At 38.3% G+C, this 18,240-nt stretch overlaps 1 protein-coding gene across 3 annotated transcripts in view; it reads left to right on the forward strand.

The window, feature by feature from the left end:
* Positions 1–1,796: 1,796 nt before the first annotated feature.
* The window catches only part of LOC137048752 (protein bicaudal D homolog 1-like), a 44,980-nt gene continuing 28,536 nt past the window's right edge, over positions 1,797–18,240 (forward strand). Inside the window, exon 1 of one of the 3 annotated variants that reach the window (XM_067427017.1) lies at positions 1,797–2,569. In XM_067427017.1, coding sequence (XP_067283118.1) covers positions 2,345–2,569 — 225 coding nt within the window. In that variant the 5' untranslated portion in view covers positions 1,797–2,344. The remainder of the gene's footprint in view (positions 2,570–18,240) is intronic. The other 2 variants (XM_067427018.1, XM_067427019.1) reach the window with 2 other exon arrangements.

The raw sequence follows: 18,240 nt of genomic DNA on the forward strand, positions 1-18,240 counted from the left end.
TAATTTACATACATTGCAGGATTATCAACGATTAGGAGACGTCTGCCCTCTTGTGGCATAAAAAAAAAATATTTTGATAAATCAAAAACAATCCTACTGCAAACACTGAAGTTGTGAATATAAATGACGTTCCCCACTACGCTTAACGTTACTTGATTGGCTGAAAACAGATATTAAAATGAAGGCGCTGTCGATCGCATTTCAACTGCCACTCCTTGAAAAAATATAGGCCTATATATTAAATGTATGTAGCCTATATTTATAACACTACTTTGTTTTATTACCGTTACATTAAATTACAAAAAACTATTTTACGCGGCTGTGGGAGTGACAGCAATATGTTTCTGACTGCCATTATCAATCTCTATTTGTTTTCTCTCCTCTTTTTGAGTTGTGAAAACAGTATTGTGGAGTTTTTCTTTTGCTATTTGAACAAATTGGAACACACACACACACACACAAAAAAAAAATAGTTTTATGTAAGACGAATTCCACTTCTGATAAACCTGGAAATGTGAAAAGAACGGCTGTAGTTGAATATGAAAAATATGTTGGAATAATTTTGATTTATTAGAAGGAGTCATTCCTGTTATAAATGTTTCTGTCTCTATCATTTACCTACTCATATTTTCTATAAAATTAATAAAATATTTATAAGAAATGCTTATAAAAACACACCTACATCTTGGATGCGCTGGGGGTAAGCAGATAAACATCACATGTTCATTTTTGGGTGAACTATCCCTTTCGAGACCACATGTTCACCCTCATAAAGGTTATCTAAATGCCATATTCCCTTACTAGCCCACTGTATCCATCAGAAAGGCCTCTTATTTTATTTGTAATTTGGTTATGTGCCATACTGAGTATAGTTGTTAGCCATAGGGTGTGTTTGAATGTTGGTGATACAATTTCCTAGACTAGAAATCTAGACGCACCCTAGCGGCAGCAAATCTGATCTGCCGCGAGTGTCGTCTATCAACTCTCAATACACTTCTGAGCTGTAAAAACCAAACTCTGGTCAGGCCAATCACATCGTGTATAGAGGCGGTGGGCGGGGTTTAACATAATGACGGCAGAGTTGCGCTTATGTGCTACTAGTAAACACAGAAGCTGGCGAACGGCGGTCTTTCCAATCAGCTTTGACCGCGACTCTGGAAGAGTTTTGCCGACCGGATACGGCGAATGTTTAATCAGTCAGCGAGCTCTGCTTCACCTTCATTGCTCTGGTTGGTGTAGCGCTATCCTATCGCGTGCAGAGGGAGTTTGAAAGACAACCGTTTATCCGCCCCTCGGATTGAGCCGTCAATGATGAGTTTCCAGACCAAACATCTTGATGTGGCTCTGGCTTGTCAGGCTAGTCATTATGGGTATTCGAGTCTAGCCGTTGAACGTACATCGGTTGTACACTCGTCATTGCGGTGCATTGTGGGACTGAATGAGTGCACTAGATAACGTCCACTATGGTTAAAAATAAATAAATAAATACAGAAAAAATGTGTAAATTGAATCCAACACACAACAAAAATGCTTCACAGGACGATATGATGATAATAACAAATATGTAATAAAAATATACAAAACAATAACAAAAAAATAAAGAGAAATATTTCTTCCTTTTTCTTATTGACAAATTCAAGATTCATAAAATGTGTTAAACAGTGGGGACATTACAATTTGAAGAATTCATCCAAAAAGTTAAACAGAATGTCATTCTTTTTATTTTATTATTTTTAATTCCTTGTTCAGCGATTCCATCTCTTTTAAAAAATAAATTATCTACATTTAGGAATGCACATTGCACATTTTTGATTATGAATATAATATTTATCATGTAAAATGTATAAGTTCACCACAAATTCAATAATTCTGCTTCTGTTTGTAAAAGAGCATATAACATATTTTAGAGATAATTTACAATTCACACATTTTGATACGTCATAAAAGCTTATGAATATGCATGACGTCGTGGGACTGGGCGCTCCCGGAAGCTTTATTTCGGGAAGGGCTGCTGCAAGATGTGCTGACGTCACAGCGGGAGGAGAGCCGGAGTGAGTTGAGCCACTTGTCTTCATCCTAGTGATGATGGCGCCCCAACACCCATGATCAAGCAGAAAAAGAAGAGAAAGAAAGAGAGAAAGAAAGAAAGAAAGCGAGGCCCACGGATCAATCGCGATGTTTGATTTCCACTCGAAATGATTTAGGATTGAATTATTCACTCATTAGTTGATAATATGTCCGGATCAATGACTATGTATTGGAGGTTCGGGTAAGGTGCAGGTGCCTCCATCCATCCGTTCATCTATCCATCCATCCAGCGCAGTGGAGGGCACGGGCCGGGCCGATGGCTGCAGGGGGAGGCGGAGGAGGATGCGGGGAGTCGGTGGATCATTACCGGGCGGAGGTGGAGCGGCTGACCCGCGAGCTCGCCGAAGCGAACCGCGAGAAGGTCCGGGCGGCGGAGTGCGGGCTCGCGGTGCTGGAGGAGAACCAGACCCTCAAACAACAGTACGCGGAGCTGGAGACCGAGCAGGAGACCCTCAGACAGGAGCTGGAGCATCTGCAGGAGGTACACTGATTCACCGAGGCTCCTTTTTAAACAACAGGCCGGCTGTGAATATAATATGAGGACAACAAAGTAGGCTACGATATAATATTGACTAAATAACATCGTCAAGGATTATGTTATGTTATGGAATAAAATAAAATACAAAATAATACAATAAAATATAATTAGAATAGAATATTGCCAAAAAAAACATGGACAATAGCCTGATTATTTTATGGAATGTAATACTGGCAAAATAAATCTGGTTATCATGGTGAAAAGAGGAGAATAGAATATTTCCAAAAAAATTGATATGAACAGGGATAACATATAAGATGTGTGTAGAACAGAAAATAAAGCTATCTATCTATCTATCTATCTATCTATCTATCTATCTATCTATCTATCTATCTATCTATCTATCTATCTATCTATCTATCTATCTATCTATCTATCATTTTTCCCATGTCTACTATTTTAACTACATGAAGCATTACAAATAACCAGTAGTAGTAATAAATAAATTAGAAAAACAAACAAACAAAAGCAAAGCAAGTATGTGCTGCATAACTGTGTGTGTGTGTTTATATATTAGTGCTGTCAAATCAAGTATACACACACAGACACACACAACACAGTTTTGTAAGATGTGATTAATTGCATTCGATATGACAGCACACACACACACACACACACACACGCACGCACGCACACACACACACACACACACACACACACACACACACACACACACACACACACACACACACACACACACACACACACACACACACACACACACACACACAACACACACACACACACACACACACACACACACACACACACACACACACACACACACACACAGAATAAGTAGTAATGATGTGTTGCATGGGTCCAAGATTGCTTGTTTGCATCATTTTGTTCTAACAATCTACTTTTCCCTTCTGAATTCTCATCAGCTATCATAGTAAGCAAGAGATTTCACATGATAGTTTTACAGCAGATGTAAACATGAGTGTCCCGGGACGTTGATGTTTCGCACGCTAAATTATGTGCTCGTCTGATGCATAAGGACATTAATTTTCATCCCATATTGCCTCCTCGTCTATATATTCTCACAGCCCGAGTTTATTAGTAGATCTGGCGTAGTCTTGCTGACTGCAGTGGACCGCGCTGAAGGTTAGCACAGGGTGACGGCTGCCAGAAAACACACTCCTGGATAATAAGATTGAACAGTACGTCTGTTCAGGAGTCCTCCATATGCACTTGAATACAAAGACTGTCTTTGAGATCCCCCAAAAAGCCAAAGCCAACAGGAAATTGAACAAAACAATGTTAGTTTTTTTTTTAGTTATTAAATAATTATTTACCTTGTGTTGGAGGTAAAATAGATGACTGAAAATGAGAATCGCAGGCTTTACTCTTAAACTGGCCGTTTCTTGTCTCCATTAAACCTCAATGAACTGCATTGATTGGTCTGTGCTGGAAATCGGTCACACAAACGTGGCAGTTAATGATATTCTTCACGTCATCTATATGATAATGTGCCAGTGTTATGAGGACTGGGAGGAAGATGTGTGCTGGAAATGCAGCCTGATCCCAAAAGCGCTTTTGCTCATATAAAGACGGAGATGTTCTTAATAAGTCGCTCGCTGTTTGTAGTAGCAGCAGGCTCAGCCACTGCTCGTTCAACCTGAAGAAATGTTGGTTGTACTTTATTTTTGCTATTAATATTATATTTGTATTATTTTTATTTCGAAAAACAACAGCAAAAGTAGCAGGTAAACCTACTGTAAATTAAACCTGAAGAGATGTTAGTTTCACTTTTTTTTTAAATATTAATTTTGTCATATTTTTATGTTGAAAAAGAAGCAGTAGTAGTACTTTTAGTGAAAATGAGAGCAGAAAAGGTTAACTTCCTGTTAATTCAACCTAAACTGTTGGTTGCACTTTATTCAAATAAAATGTGAACACATTTGCCATTAACGGTGCACTATGTAGTATTTTTGCAGTAAAATATCCAAAAACCACTAGGCCGGTGTTATATATTTTGTTCAGTTGAGTACCTACAATATCCCAGAAGTTTCCAACTATTTGTAAATTGTGAGAAAATTGCTATTTTAACAAAGGACAGGGACGTTTCAGCATTGCATTTGAGGGAGTCGCCTGTCAATCGCGTCATATCTGCGCTACCCTCGGTTTCGGCTTTTATTTGGCAGGAGCGCTTTACTCTTAGCAGTGTGAACAAGTGAACGCACGGAGTAACGTCATAACATCATTTTAAACACATTTAAATGTATCTAATATGATAAACAGAGCTGCATTACCTCAAAATCATGACCGGAAGAGCGGATCAGTGCAGGCGACCGGCGACTGTGTCCTGTCCCGTCATAATAAAAGTCCCGTAATTCGCGGGGCGGGTATTTGTTTAACAATCGCTCCAGCAGCTGTGCTCAGGTCCACAACACTCGGTCCTGCTCTGCTTTACACTACAGTAACGTTAATAACCGCATCCATGAACGTGATTTCTGCCCGAGTCCTATTTTCCACCGGCGGTGATGAGAAGACCACATCTCCCAAGATGCTGCGCTCACACTTTGCGTCATCAAACTACGATTTGTTTTGAATAGGCGCCCTCCAGTGGACGGAAAGCTCCATAGTGCACCTTTAATTGTTTACTTGTTTGTTTATATCCATAATTCATTGATACCTGATTCCCTTAAAAGAAACAACAGGAATTTTTGGCTAAAAAGTTACTGAATCGATTTGGATCGTATCGTTCTGAATGAACCAATATCGTCCTTGAATCGTATCGACAACCTCAAATCATGATACGAATCGAATCGTTGTTAAAACGAATCGTTACACCCCAGCGCACAAATATGAGGTCAAATTTAATTTTTATTAAGGCTGTAACAGTTGCTGCATCCAAAAACACATACTGTCTGTGTAGGTATTTCAATTTTAAATTACTTTACAACTGTTAAAAAAATAATGTTTATATAGTGTGAATATGGGTAGTATGAATGTAATCCAAATCCTCAATGTTGTTTCTGTCACGTGATCCTCTCCTGTAGCCTCATGGGATAGTAAAGTGTCCATTAAGCACACATCCGGAGACTTTTTGGCCTGCTGTTTTTCGAATGCTATGTATTCGGACATACTACTCTGTGGGCGTAATGTTTTTTGCATACAGTAGGGAAGCATTTGCTTTTGGACGCAGCAAATATTGCATTGATTATTTTCGGTATTGCACGAGAAACGAGGGCAAGATCACACGAGTGCTGTTTTTGTCCCGAACAGCACGAGTGTAAATGTGATATTGATTTTATACAACAGTTCAATAAGTAAGAAGTTAATATTGTGTTGGTGAATCGGGTGCATTAAATGATTCATTCATAGAGAGCTATTTGCTTCATTCCTGAATGAATCGGTTGTTTTAATGAATCAAATGAATGAGTGACTGACTCTATGGGCCCTTTCATTCACCCGGCGCAATGTGACGGCAGGCACGACAAGTGTTTTTTATTTTAACCCGACAGTTCTCATTTTCATGTCCAGTGTCTTGTTGTTTAAATAGCAAATGCACTCATGCCATCTGTTCACCCATGGGCGTCTGGTCTGAAAACCAGGTGTGTTCAGGAGCATTGTTGGCGTGTTGCTGTTTTGAGGAACTGAAAGCGACGCCGTTGTCCAACACAAACCTGCTCTAAAGTCAATAGTGCTGTATTTTTGTGTTATTTAAAGGGTGTGTTAGTAATATGAGCCTATAGGCGGTAGCACAAAACGTGTACACTCTGCTTATTACACACAAAGGGACACGAAGGAGCACACACACATGCCAAATAGTAAAAAATGTATTCCTCTCTGGAGAAGCGTTCAGTTTTTCCGCTCACATGTAAATAGTGAATCCGTCATGGTGCGAGCACAACTGGCTTTTAAAGGGAATGGGAGATGAGACTCTGATTGGTTTATTGCACGTAATGCCCAAAACACACCCATGACTTATTAAGAGACTAGGTACAATCCTTGTAGACCATGCGCCTGGCGTGCTGAACGTTTTTTCCATCATTAAACTACAAAAGTGGATTCGGACACGCCCTAAATGCAACTGCGCCTTCAGACCATGTGCTCAGATCATTAAAATAGGGCCTAATGACTTACTCATTTAGATATTTAGAGCATAATTTAGAGAGAGAGAGAGAGAGAGAGAGAGAGAGAGAGAGAGAGAGAGAGAGAGAGAGAGAGAGAGAGCAAAACGACAGCCCTAATGAGTGATGACGGAGGATAGAACTAAACATTCAAACATAGCCTGTTTACACTTTACACTAGATTGTGATAATGTGATTTTATTTTAGATTTTGGCTTCTTTGGCACAGATTTTGGCTTTAGATTTTGGCAAAGATTATAATTGTAATATTTATGTCTAGCGCAACTTAATTCCCTTTGCAGGAGTAGCCTACGCTGCCATTTCTCCCTATAACTCAAACGTAATGACAGAATCAGCACGATCAGTGATTGTTGTAAAATACATATACATTTAGAATTCTTCCAAAAAATTAAAGCACTGTGGCCTATATAATGTGTATCTTTGTTAATTGTGTGTGTGTGTGTGTGTGTGTGTGGTATAGTATAATCTCAAAAAGTACCGATAAGAGTACCGTTAAAGTACCGGACCGATAAGCAGTATCGTTAAGAGTAGTAATACCGTTAAAACCTTAACGATACCCATTCCTATTAGAGGTACAGTTTAAGCAAAACTGAAAATGCTGTCATCATTTACTCACCCTCATTAAAGCTTAAAAGTTTAATAAATTCTGTTTAATCAAATAAAATATATTTTTCTAAAGCTCCTTTGTAATGTCTATTTGATGCTTTTCTCATTTAACACAACAATGACTTAAATTATCTTTTGGAGGTAATTTCTCAGCCAGATTTAATGTGTGATTAATTAGCGATTAATCACGTAAATGAATCCAGCAGACCACCTTTCATATTCAACTTACGAAGAAAGTGTAACGCCTCTCACACTTCAAAACGCTTACGCAACGTCCAGCGTCATCGTCGCAACACGTACATTTTTTCCGTAAGGAAGTTATGGAAGGCGTTCTGGCGGAAGTTACTTTATAGCGTGTTAAATATGGATATTTTCTTACAAAAACACATCAATTCGCTTCAGAAGGCCTTCATTAACTAGAGCTATATGGATTACTTTTATAATGGATGGAAACAGTTTTTTTGGGCAATCACTGCCATTATAAAGCTTGGATTAGCCAGGACTTTTTTATATATAACTGATTGTATTTGTCTGAAAGCAGAATGCCTTAGACATTTAGGATGACTTGAGGGTGAGAAAATCAGGGGCTAATTGTTTTGGGTGAACTATCCCTTTAAAATAATGCCAAGGCATGTGGCAGCTCATATTTAGATCCTTTTTTTCATTTTTTTTCTTCCATATTTGTCATTATTCCTGATATAATTTCTTGTAATGTGCATTTTATTGGTAATTACCTGTCTTTCCCGGTGTATGAAATAGTAATGGTAATCTGAGACGTACCAGACGATGAAGGCATCTGCTGATATATTATTCATAAATGTCTATTTCTGACATTCAAGTCTCCCCATCGCCCTGCTAAGATTGGCCGCTACCTTAACATGAAACTGGGAGAGCAATAATATTATAATTATAAACAAAAATATTTATGAAAAAAGAGATAAATATATATAATAAAGACACTTTTAATGTGACACCGTTACATGTTACTACATAGTAATAACAGTAAATTATGCTTAATAACTTTAAAGGTAACTAAGTTAATATCACTCAGTATGTATTTGAGTTAGTACTAACTACATCACCTTAAAAATAAAGTGTAAGCAAAAGTTTGGCTTTTTGCTTTGCAAAAGTGTGTTTTCCAGAGTGTGTTTGTGTTTCCTTGGCAAACCCGCGTGAGCTGAGAAGCTTCCAGGAGCCTAATGTGACCTTCCCAAGAATTCCCATTACAATCAGCCATTCATTACAATCACTGCTATTATAGTGCACAAGCATTTCAAAAGCTGTTTTATAGTTGTTTACTTGAATTCCACTGCCCGTATGAATCATTCAGAGTCAATCTCCCACAGTCTTTCTTAATTTTAAACAAGCAGAACTGACTGTTTATTGGCAGATTCCTGTGCATTTGCAATATTGGCAGAATGCATCAGTTTCTGTTGCGGCTTGTAAGCTGCCAATCAAAGCACAACAGTTGTTCCTTTAATATCACCAATACAAGCAAACCAGACTCGGATCTCTGATTTTAGACAGCCTGGTGTTGTCTACATCTCTGATATATAGCCATCCCTCAGTTTTTTACCCCGACTGAGAGTGTAAGTGTTTGAGGATTGAGTCTGTCTCAGAGCGATAATGCTTAGGGAGTTTGAGGCTGTATCTTATTCTGGGGATGGGAAAAACAGGATGTTCAGCAGTGGCTGCAGATTTACAGTAGATTTTTCACATTTATTTCCATGAGAAAGATTAGGGTTAAATTGTGCATTTGGATGATTATTTTAATAAGTTAGGTTGCTGTAATGGCTTATTATTAAAGGGGACATATAATGCCTCTTTTCAAAAGATAAATCTCTGGTGTCCTCAGAATGAGTCTGAAGCATGGGCGTCGGAAGCAAATAAAAAGTGGGTGGGTCAGTAGTGGCTAATGCAAAATATGATAGGTGTGGAAATTGTTTTGTGGGGGTCCGGGGGGTCTCCCCCAGAATTTTTTTTTTCATTGATGTGATTTCATGCATTATGGTGCGTTTGAGGCCATATCCATTTCCTATACCAAAAAAAGACCTCAAACCAGTCAATACCAATAGTCTAATAAAAAGACTACATTCATTTAACTGCCATAGAAATCAACAGTTTCACAGATAATGATAATGAAACAAGTTGCATGTTTTTTATGCTCCGTGTCCAGATGGAAAAAGTGCCGTTTACTAAACGATTGATTGGGCCAGACAAAATGACAGAAATCACTGAATTATTTACCGCGTCTATAGTCTTGGGGAAGAAGCGTGGCACTAAGTTTTGACGCAAATCGATCACAGGTTCGAATCCGCCTTTTGCCACATTCGCTCTACTCCCTTTCCCCATCACAAATCAGATCGGAAAGGTATTTATTTTCAATAAAAAAAGAGAAAATATTAGAAAAGGGGAAATAAATGTGTTTAATAATAAGTTTCTTAATAAGTTTCTCGGTTAAGGGGTAGTCAATGTAAGCAGACGTGCTGAATTAGAGACGATAAAAGTGAGTGGGTTCAATATCATTGGTCTTAAAAAGTGGGTGGGTCTTGTCCCACACACACACAATGGTTCCGACGCCCATGGTCTGAAGTTTCAGCTCAAAATACTCCCCATATAATTTATTATAGCTTGTCAAAAACACACAATTTTCACACACGCCTCTTTAAATGCAAATGAGCTGCTGCTCCAGAAGAGGGCGGATCTTTTACGCGAGCTTAGGATACAACGTCAACATCAAAACAGGCGAATCTCACTCAGAAATAACCAGTTGTGGAGTACAGCCTCATGTTTGAACCAGAGTCGGACAGATGAGAGAGACTCAGGAAGAGGAACTTTTAGACACTCCTGGACGTTTCTGGATGGTTAGTGGATGCATTTATGTAACGTTAGTTGTTGTGGAGTTACGTTGACTCAACTCATTGACTAGCGTACCGTCATGTTAATCTATAAATTGTTGTATTGGTGCTTGTGTGGGAATGTAAAACGTCAAGTCACCTGACTTAATGCATAATAAATCTGTGTTCATGAATTACGCAGACGGTGAGCGTTTTCAGGATAAAACTACAGTCTGAATACAGTCAGAGACTATGGTAACTTTAGCCATATGAGACGTACAGCACTCTAGAAAGCTCATTCAGAAAGGACATTTGCAAACATTCACAAAATATGAACTGCCATGCTCACTTGTTCTGGATATGAAGTTGAAGCATGAAGAGTTGGTATTGACCCGTCCTTCAGAAACAGCATTGTACGGACCCTTGTTGCAGAAGCAGTTCTGGTAAAATTTGTTGAGCAAATATCTAACATTTTACCAACATTCTCGGCACATTTTCTCAATGGCTCGGATGCCGGGAGTCTATGATACTCGTATGTTCGTTGGGACATCCAACAACAGAACATGTGTAATGTTTTTGGTGCAGACATTGTAATACTCTACACTCTAAAAAAACGTGGTTTATTTGGCTTGTAATCATAGGGGAACCACTTTTACCCCTTTTCCACCAGAATGAACCGGGTGCTAGGTCAGAGCCAGTAGTGTCAGTTCTAAGTTGGTTCGACTTGAGAGCCTTTAAGAACCGGCTTGGCTTTCCACAGACTAGAGCCACCACAGAGCTATAGGTCTTACGTCAATGTATACGTCTCATCTTTCTCGCTAACGTTTTAGCAATGCTAAATACAAACACACCAGGCTTGTTCGAGATGCATCGGCGCTGTGTGGACCGATCCGTGTATGATATCAAAATACCGCGTGAGCGATTCAAAAGCATAAGGAGTCGTTTGCGCTCGCTGTACTTGATGTCATACGCGATCAGTCTGTACACGCGTGCCGATGCATCTCGAACAATCCTTCCCTCAATGGCTCATGTCTTTAAGATCCTACATCGGCATCAAAACGCCACGAATCCAACGATTTCATGCAGCTCTCCATGATTTGTATAGACAGAGATTACAGAGACAGACAATTTAGCTGCTATTTAAAAAATGGCGGCCACAAGTTTGTGTTCATCTTGTTGATCACGGTAACGCCGCCCCCAGCCGGTGACGCAAGCAGTTCTTACTTCAAGCCCAGCAATGTTTTGGTGCTACTTAAGAGCCACTTTTCCTGGCTCGGAGTTGGTGCTTTGGCTGTGGAAACACAAAGAACCGATTTGAAACTAGGCTCTGGCTCCGATTTAGCACCAGCACTGCCTTGGTGGAAAAGGGGTATTTAAGTGCTGTATAGCACCAAATCTTGGTAATTTAGTGGTTCTTCAGCGGTTCTTCACCAGTTCTTTGGGATGACGGAGGTTCTATATAGCACCAATACCAGAACCTGTTAAGCCCCTGTATGGTTCTTCAGCAGTTTTTCAGTGTTTTTATGGGGTGGTAAAGGTGCTATATAGCACCAGTGCTGTACAAAGAACCTTTCAAGCCCCTTTAAACGTTCATTACAAGCCAAAGAACTACTGTTGGTGCCGTTTGGCACCATTATTGAGGAAGACATAAAATGCCATATGGCACCTCTTATGGGTTCTACATAGCACCATTTGACAAAGGTGCTGTAGAGCACCTTTAACGATACGGTGCTATTTGGCACCAAAAGTGGCTCCTCTATGATTACAAGCCAAGAACCACTTTTAATGCCAAATAGCACCAATTTGTTGATACAGCGAGTACACAGAAATGGCATCTGTGTTTCTCTGTGAGGGGTGTGTCTATTCTGAAAGGGCCAATCATCAACAGTCATGGGCGGGGCTTCCCTAATCTTACATAGGAGTAGGGGGAAATATGAAGCAATGCGTTATGAGAGATTGATGGCGATTATAAAAAAGAAGAATGTATTGGGTGGATTTTACCATTATAGTCTGGTTGTTTACACACACCATGTTCAAACACCTTATACAAGTGAATTTTGCATAATATGTCTCCTTTAAAGTCATTTTCGCATGAACTGTGGATGAGATACTTGGGCTCATAGACCTGTATGTGCTGATTGCATGCTATAAGAACATGCTGAAGGGTTTTCCGGATCAGAAAACCCCTGGTGTCTGACTGTGGTTAGTGTGTCCATCGGTGCATGTGTGGCTACGTCAGCGCTGGAGTGAAGATGAAAAATGCAAAGGTGCATTAGTTGGTATAGCTCAGAGCTAAAAGCATCTGCTGCACTGTTGCTTTAATAAGCATGTGTGTAAATGTAGGCAGATTTTCCTCATGGGGATGAGATTTCAGGATATGAACCCACAATATAACCGCAAACCACCTTGTGTGGGAGTGAGACGTCATGTGATTGAAACAATGTGGGTTTATGATATATAGTAAAGGTATTGTGGCACTCTGTGTTCTTTAAGACAAACACTTCTGCTTCATCTTTTGAAATAATCTAGTGACAGATCTCTTCGGAGTTCATGCCGAGTTCCTGAAGTGTTCGGGCCGGAGCTTGGAGACACGTCTGCTCCTAAGCTATGAATTATGGATCGGACAGATTCAGGCACTTTAGGGGGGAGACATGTGAACGTCAAGCTGGATAATTCGCTGAGAGAAACATTCACTGCATAATTCACACCAATAACACTCCCTGGTTGAATCTTGTACGCCATTATTAAAGCGCAAAATCATAAGCATTAAGAAAATAAAGCACATTTTAGGAATTGTGACTATTTGCATGAAAATTTATCATATTTATACTCTCCAAATGCATCCAGGCATTTTACTTTTTTATAAATATTGTAATGCTTTTTAAATTATTTTAAATATATAGTTAAATAATGTATATTAAAATATAAAGTATACAATTGATATTTTATATACATTTACTTTAAATATATATATTTTGTAATATTTGTTAAATATGCTTAATGAAAAGTATACAATATACAGCATTTCCATACAATCAAAATCGAATTAATATAGTTTCATTTTGAATGCTTATTTTGGGATAAATTATAACTCAAAAAGGTTGGCAGTTTTTAGTAGGCATAACTACTTATTTTGTATTAGGACACCCCTCTTAGAAAGGAACTCAATGCTTCAGTTATCCAAGACATTTTGGACAATTTCATGCTTCCAACTGTGTGGGAACAGTCCTTCCTGTCTGTGCACCAGTGCTCAAAGCGTCGGTCCATAAAGACATGGATGAGGAGTTTGGTGTGGAGGAACTTGACTGGCCAGCACAGAGTCCTGAGCTCAACCTGACAGAACAGCTTTGGGATGAATTAGAGCGGAGACTGAGAGCCAGGCCTTCTCGTCCAACATCAGTGCCTGACCTCACAAATGAGCTTCTAGAAGAATGGGCAAAAATCCCCATAAACACACTCCTAAACCCTGAGGAAAGCCTTCCCAGAAGAGCTGAAGCTGTTAGAGCTGCAAAGGGTGGGCCGACTCCATATTAAACCCTACAGATTAAGAATGGGATGGCATTAAAGTTCATGTGCATATAAAGCCAGACGTCCCAAAACTTTTGGCAAAGCTGTTACTATCTAGATGAGACGAGGAAACGATTAATGATGATTATTTTGTCAGACATGGAGGCGTCTCCTTCACCAGCTCTGTCTCTCACAAACACTGTGCAACATGCATCTAACCATGTTCGCGTATCTCACCATGTTCCCGTTTCAGGACCATCTGATCTGATTCCTGTACAGCAATAAACAGATGTTGAGGTGGTTTTGAGCTCTGCTGCAGAGCAGGGTCACATATAAAGGTTCACTGCGGCCCGCGGGCCTTCTCATCGATCCCTGTGTTTGTGTGGACCTCGCTCCAGAAAATTATAAGGCTCAGCTTACCGCCTCTCACATCCAGCAGACATCCGTAAGGCCAACCGTTTTCACAGATAGATAGATAGATAGATAGATAGATAGATAGATAGATAGATAGATAGATAGATAGATAGATAGATAGATAGATAGATAGATAGATAGATAGATAGATAGATAGATAGATAGATAGATAGATAGATCTGAGGGGTGTGTCTGTCTGAACAGAAGGAGAGAGAGAGAGAGAGAGAGAGAGAGAGAGAGAGAGAGAGAGAGAGAGAGAGAGAAAGAGAGAGAGAGAGAGAGGCTGGTGCAAGAGACAGCTTTGTCTTTGTGAGGAAAGAGAATCTCCTGGGATATTTCCAGTCTGTGTGTGTATGGGCGTGTGTGTGTGTTTGCGCATGTGTCTGTATGCGTGTGTGTGTGTGTGTGTGTGTGTGTCTGTATGCGTGTATGTGTGTGTGTGTATGTGTGTGTGTGTGTGTGGTCCTTATGCAGTGAGCAGAATAGATCTGTAGACGTTCACTTGACACAAATCCATTCTTTCGATTATTTTTGAATTTCCGGAAACTTCATCATCACACAAAGATTAGGGGGAGTGTAATGACATCATACTTGTGAAAACTAATATGATTTAAATTATATTTAAATATAAGTAATTATTTATATTAAGATTATAAATAAGTTGCATTCGTCATAGTTTAGTGATAAATAACTGTAGTGATGTTATGGTATTATGCATTTGTTTTCTGAAGTATAAACCCTGGCTGTTTGCTTCCAACACTGTTGTTGTTGTAGTATTATTCACATAGTATTTGTTAATATTTTGAATTACCTTTTATTTTTAGTTTGAATAATTGGTAACACTTTAGTTTATGATCCAAATCTCACTATGAACTAGTTGTTTATTAGCATGCATATTTACTAGGATATTGGCAGTTTATTAGTATTTATAAAAGCACATATTGATGCATTATTTTGCATAATCATATTTTACAACCTTAATCCTAATGTCAACAACTACCTAACTATTAATAAGCAGGAGTTTATTGAGGCAAACATTCTGGTTAGTAGAGTGAGATATAGCGAATCATTTAGTTTTTCCATTTAGCATTTATTTATTATTATTTCAGTTTTAGTTTTTGTAATCTAGTATTAAAACATATTTTATTTTAAATAATTGAGTTGCCAATGCAAAAATTTTTTTTTTAAGTTTCAGGCAATATTTATATTTTAGTAATATTTATATTTTATTTCAGCTTTATTTAAATTAACAACAAATATTAAGTTGTAGATTGTTAACGATAACATCACTTCTTCATTAAGTCTTCACTTTCACATTTGAAAGCTTAAAGGTGCACTATGTAGTATTTTTGCAGTAAAATATGCAAAAACCACTAGGCCAGTGTTATATATTTTGTTCAGTTGAGTACCTACAATATCCCAAATGTTTCCAACTATTTGTAAATTGTGAGAAAATTGCTATTTTAACTAAGGACCGGGACGTGTCAGCATAGCGTTTGAGCGAGTCGCCTGTCAATCGCGTCATATCTGCGTTACACTCGGTTTTATTCTGCAGAAGCGAAAAATAATTGTCTTGTTTTGGGGGGAAATTACTCAAAATTATGAGAGTTTTTGCCTAAAATAAGCAAAATAATCTGCCAGTGGGGTAAGCAAAATAATAATCTCAAACCAACATTATTTTCCTTACCCCATTGGCAGATTATTTATCTTATTTTAAGCAAAAACTCTCTTAATTTTTAGTTATTTTTCCCAAAACAAGACAATTATTTGTACTTGTCTACTAATTGTTTCTTAATGAAACTTATGAAATCTTAAATAATTTTTAGATTAGAAAAAAAGACAAATACTAAATTAGAAATGCATTTTTTTGTAGTGTTCCATTTCGTAAACTCAACTCCAAAGAACCGTTTATGCTAAAAAGGTTCTATAATGACAAGAAATAACCCTTTTGGCACTTAAAACGGGTTCTATATAGAACCTTTTAGGGGTTCCAAATATGTAGCGCTGATAGAACCTTTTCTTCTAAGAGTGTATAGTGTAAAAAAAGCACTGAGTTTTTCCAGCACAGCACGACTGACTGACCATGAGAGAGTTTGATTGAATTTCCAGCTTAATGGAAAACCCCAGTGGCGTCTGTTTGCAGGGGTCCATCGGTCTCCATCCATGCAGGAGAACACAGTTCCCTCTCATCCGGCTCTCTCTCCATTACTGTGAAACTCTCGCTCTTATAAAGGAGGAAACGCAGCAAAAGGGATCAGCAAATATTGTGGTCATTCTGCCTCCCATCATGCATGCGATTAGCAGTTTGTTATCGGTTCTGTACCATAATAAATAACCACTAAACCCGTCTCCGGCGCAATAACGGCGATTTTTCAATCTTGTGTAATCGATTGATTGATTATTGAAGGAGGAAACGCAGCAAAATGGTTTAGCAAATACTAGGGCTGTGCAATATATTGAAATGATTGAAATATCGCAACGGCGCACAATATCTGAATGATTTTAATAGGCTACTTAAATATTGTGAAAAGTGTACATTTTAGGTTCGACGCATTGCAGAGAATAGACTGGGCACTTGATTATTACTTATGGGACTTGTTTGACGTTAAAAATTAGTTATTAAACACAATACAATAACTTGCAGTCTCGCGCTGTCTGACACACAGCACACAGACACGTGAACGATTTGGGACGTAAATGTTTGCTAAAACACTGCTGGTCACTTTCAGAAGTTTTAGCGATGCTTTCTTTTTCCAGGAAGAATGTGAAACACAAATGGTTTCATTCTCAGTTTTTAAATATTTTTACAATATAATTTAAATCGATTTTACACACTAACTGCAATATCGTATCGCATATTGAATATCGCATTATTTAACAAGATGTCCTTCAATGTCGCACAGCCCTAGAAAATACTATGGTCATTCTGCCTCCCATCATGCATGCGATTAGCCGTTTGTTATCGGATCTGTCCCATAATGCACTGCTCCATGAGTCTGTTATTTCTTCTCTCATCCCTCATACCTGGAGCGTTGAGCTTCTATACACCTCCCAATTGATTTTTCACACTCTGAGTTTCTGCTTCCCTCGGCTGAGTACTGCATTGATTTTCTCAGTGTCTTATGCGAGATCACCGTGGTCATCTATTCCACTCACGCTTTCCAGATAATAGCCAATATTGCCTGAACTTCACCCTGTATTACGAGGTCCCAGAATCTGTGTCTCCTACGGCCTCTCTTTCTATAGGAATGCTTTGCTAATAAGAGGTGGACAAATTGCACAACTTCATTACTTGAGTAAAAGTAACAGTACTACTGGTCAAATATTACTCCGTTACAAGTGAAAGTTGTAAAAAACGATTTTTACTCAAGTAAAAGTACAAAAGTCAAGTATTAAAAGTACATTTCTTTTTTATGTCAGCACATTATTTTATTGTTGTTGTATGAATGTAAACTATGCCATCCTGGTTTAAGCCAGCCAGTGATGCTCCATCTGACATACTAGCATACGACTACTGTAAACTAATTTATACTTGTATAAAAGTCACAAAGCTGCTGTCACTTTAAGGCCGAATGCACGGATCCAATACACTGATACACATCTGATATTCTCACACTGTTCACCTTCACTGAAGACATAATCAACTTTGTTTATGTGAATACTTGCCAAATTGAACATTTTGACATCAGTCTTCTTCCATTTTGATCATTGTTCAAAAATTGCTGTGAAATCATTGAACTTCACGAGACCCTACAAGAGTGATTCCTGAAAGGCTTTCTGCAAAAACCCCAAACACCTTTAAAAGAAGAAAAAAATCATCCACTGACTTTCAAACGACTTTCGACTTCGAGGACCTTGATAGAAATGCAGTGGAGTAAAAAGTATATTTGTTTTTCAAATGTAGTGAAGTTAAAGTCATAGGTTTCCAGAAAAGTAAAGTACAGATACTCAAAAAGTGTACTTAAGGACAGTACTCAAGTAAATGTACTTAGTTACTGTCCTGTTTTTCAGATATTAAACGAAGGGTTATTGTCGTAATGCTATTAAAATGTTTTTGTTAATTGAAATGAAGCTGAAATAAAATATAAATATTAGATGGAAAAATGTAGTCTAAATGAAAATTAGAAATGTATCTGAAATAAGTTTATAGT

This window comes from Pseudorasbora parva, chromosome 20 (genome assembly GCF_024679245.1).
Source record: "Pseudorasbora parva isolate DD20220531a chromosome 20, ASM2467924v1, whole genome shotgun sequence".
Classification (NCBI taxonomy): Eukaryota; Metazoa; Chordata; class Actinopteri; order Cypriniformes; family Gobionidae; genus Pseudorasbora; species Pseudorasbora parva.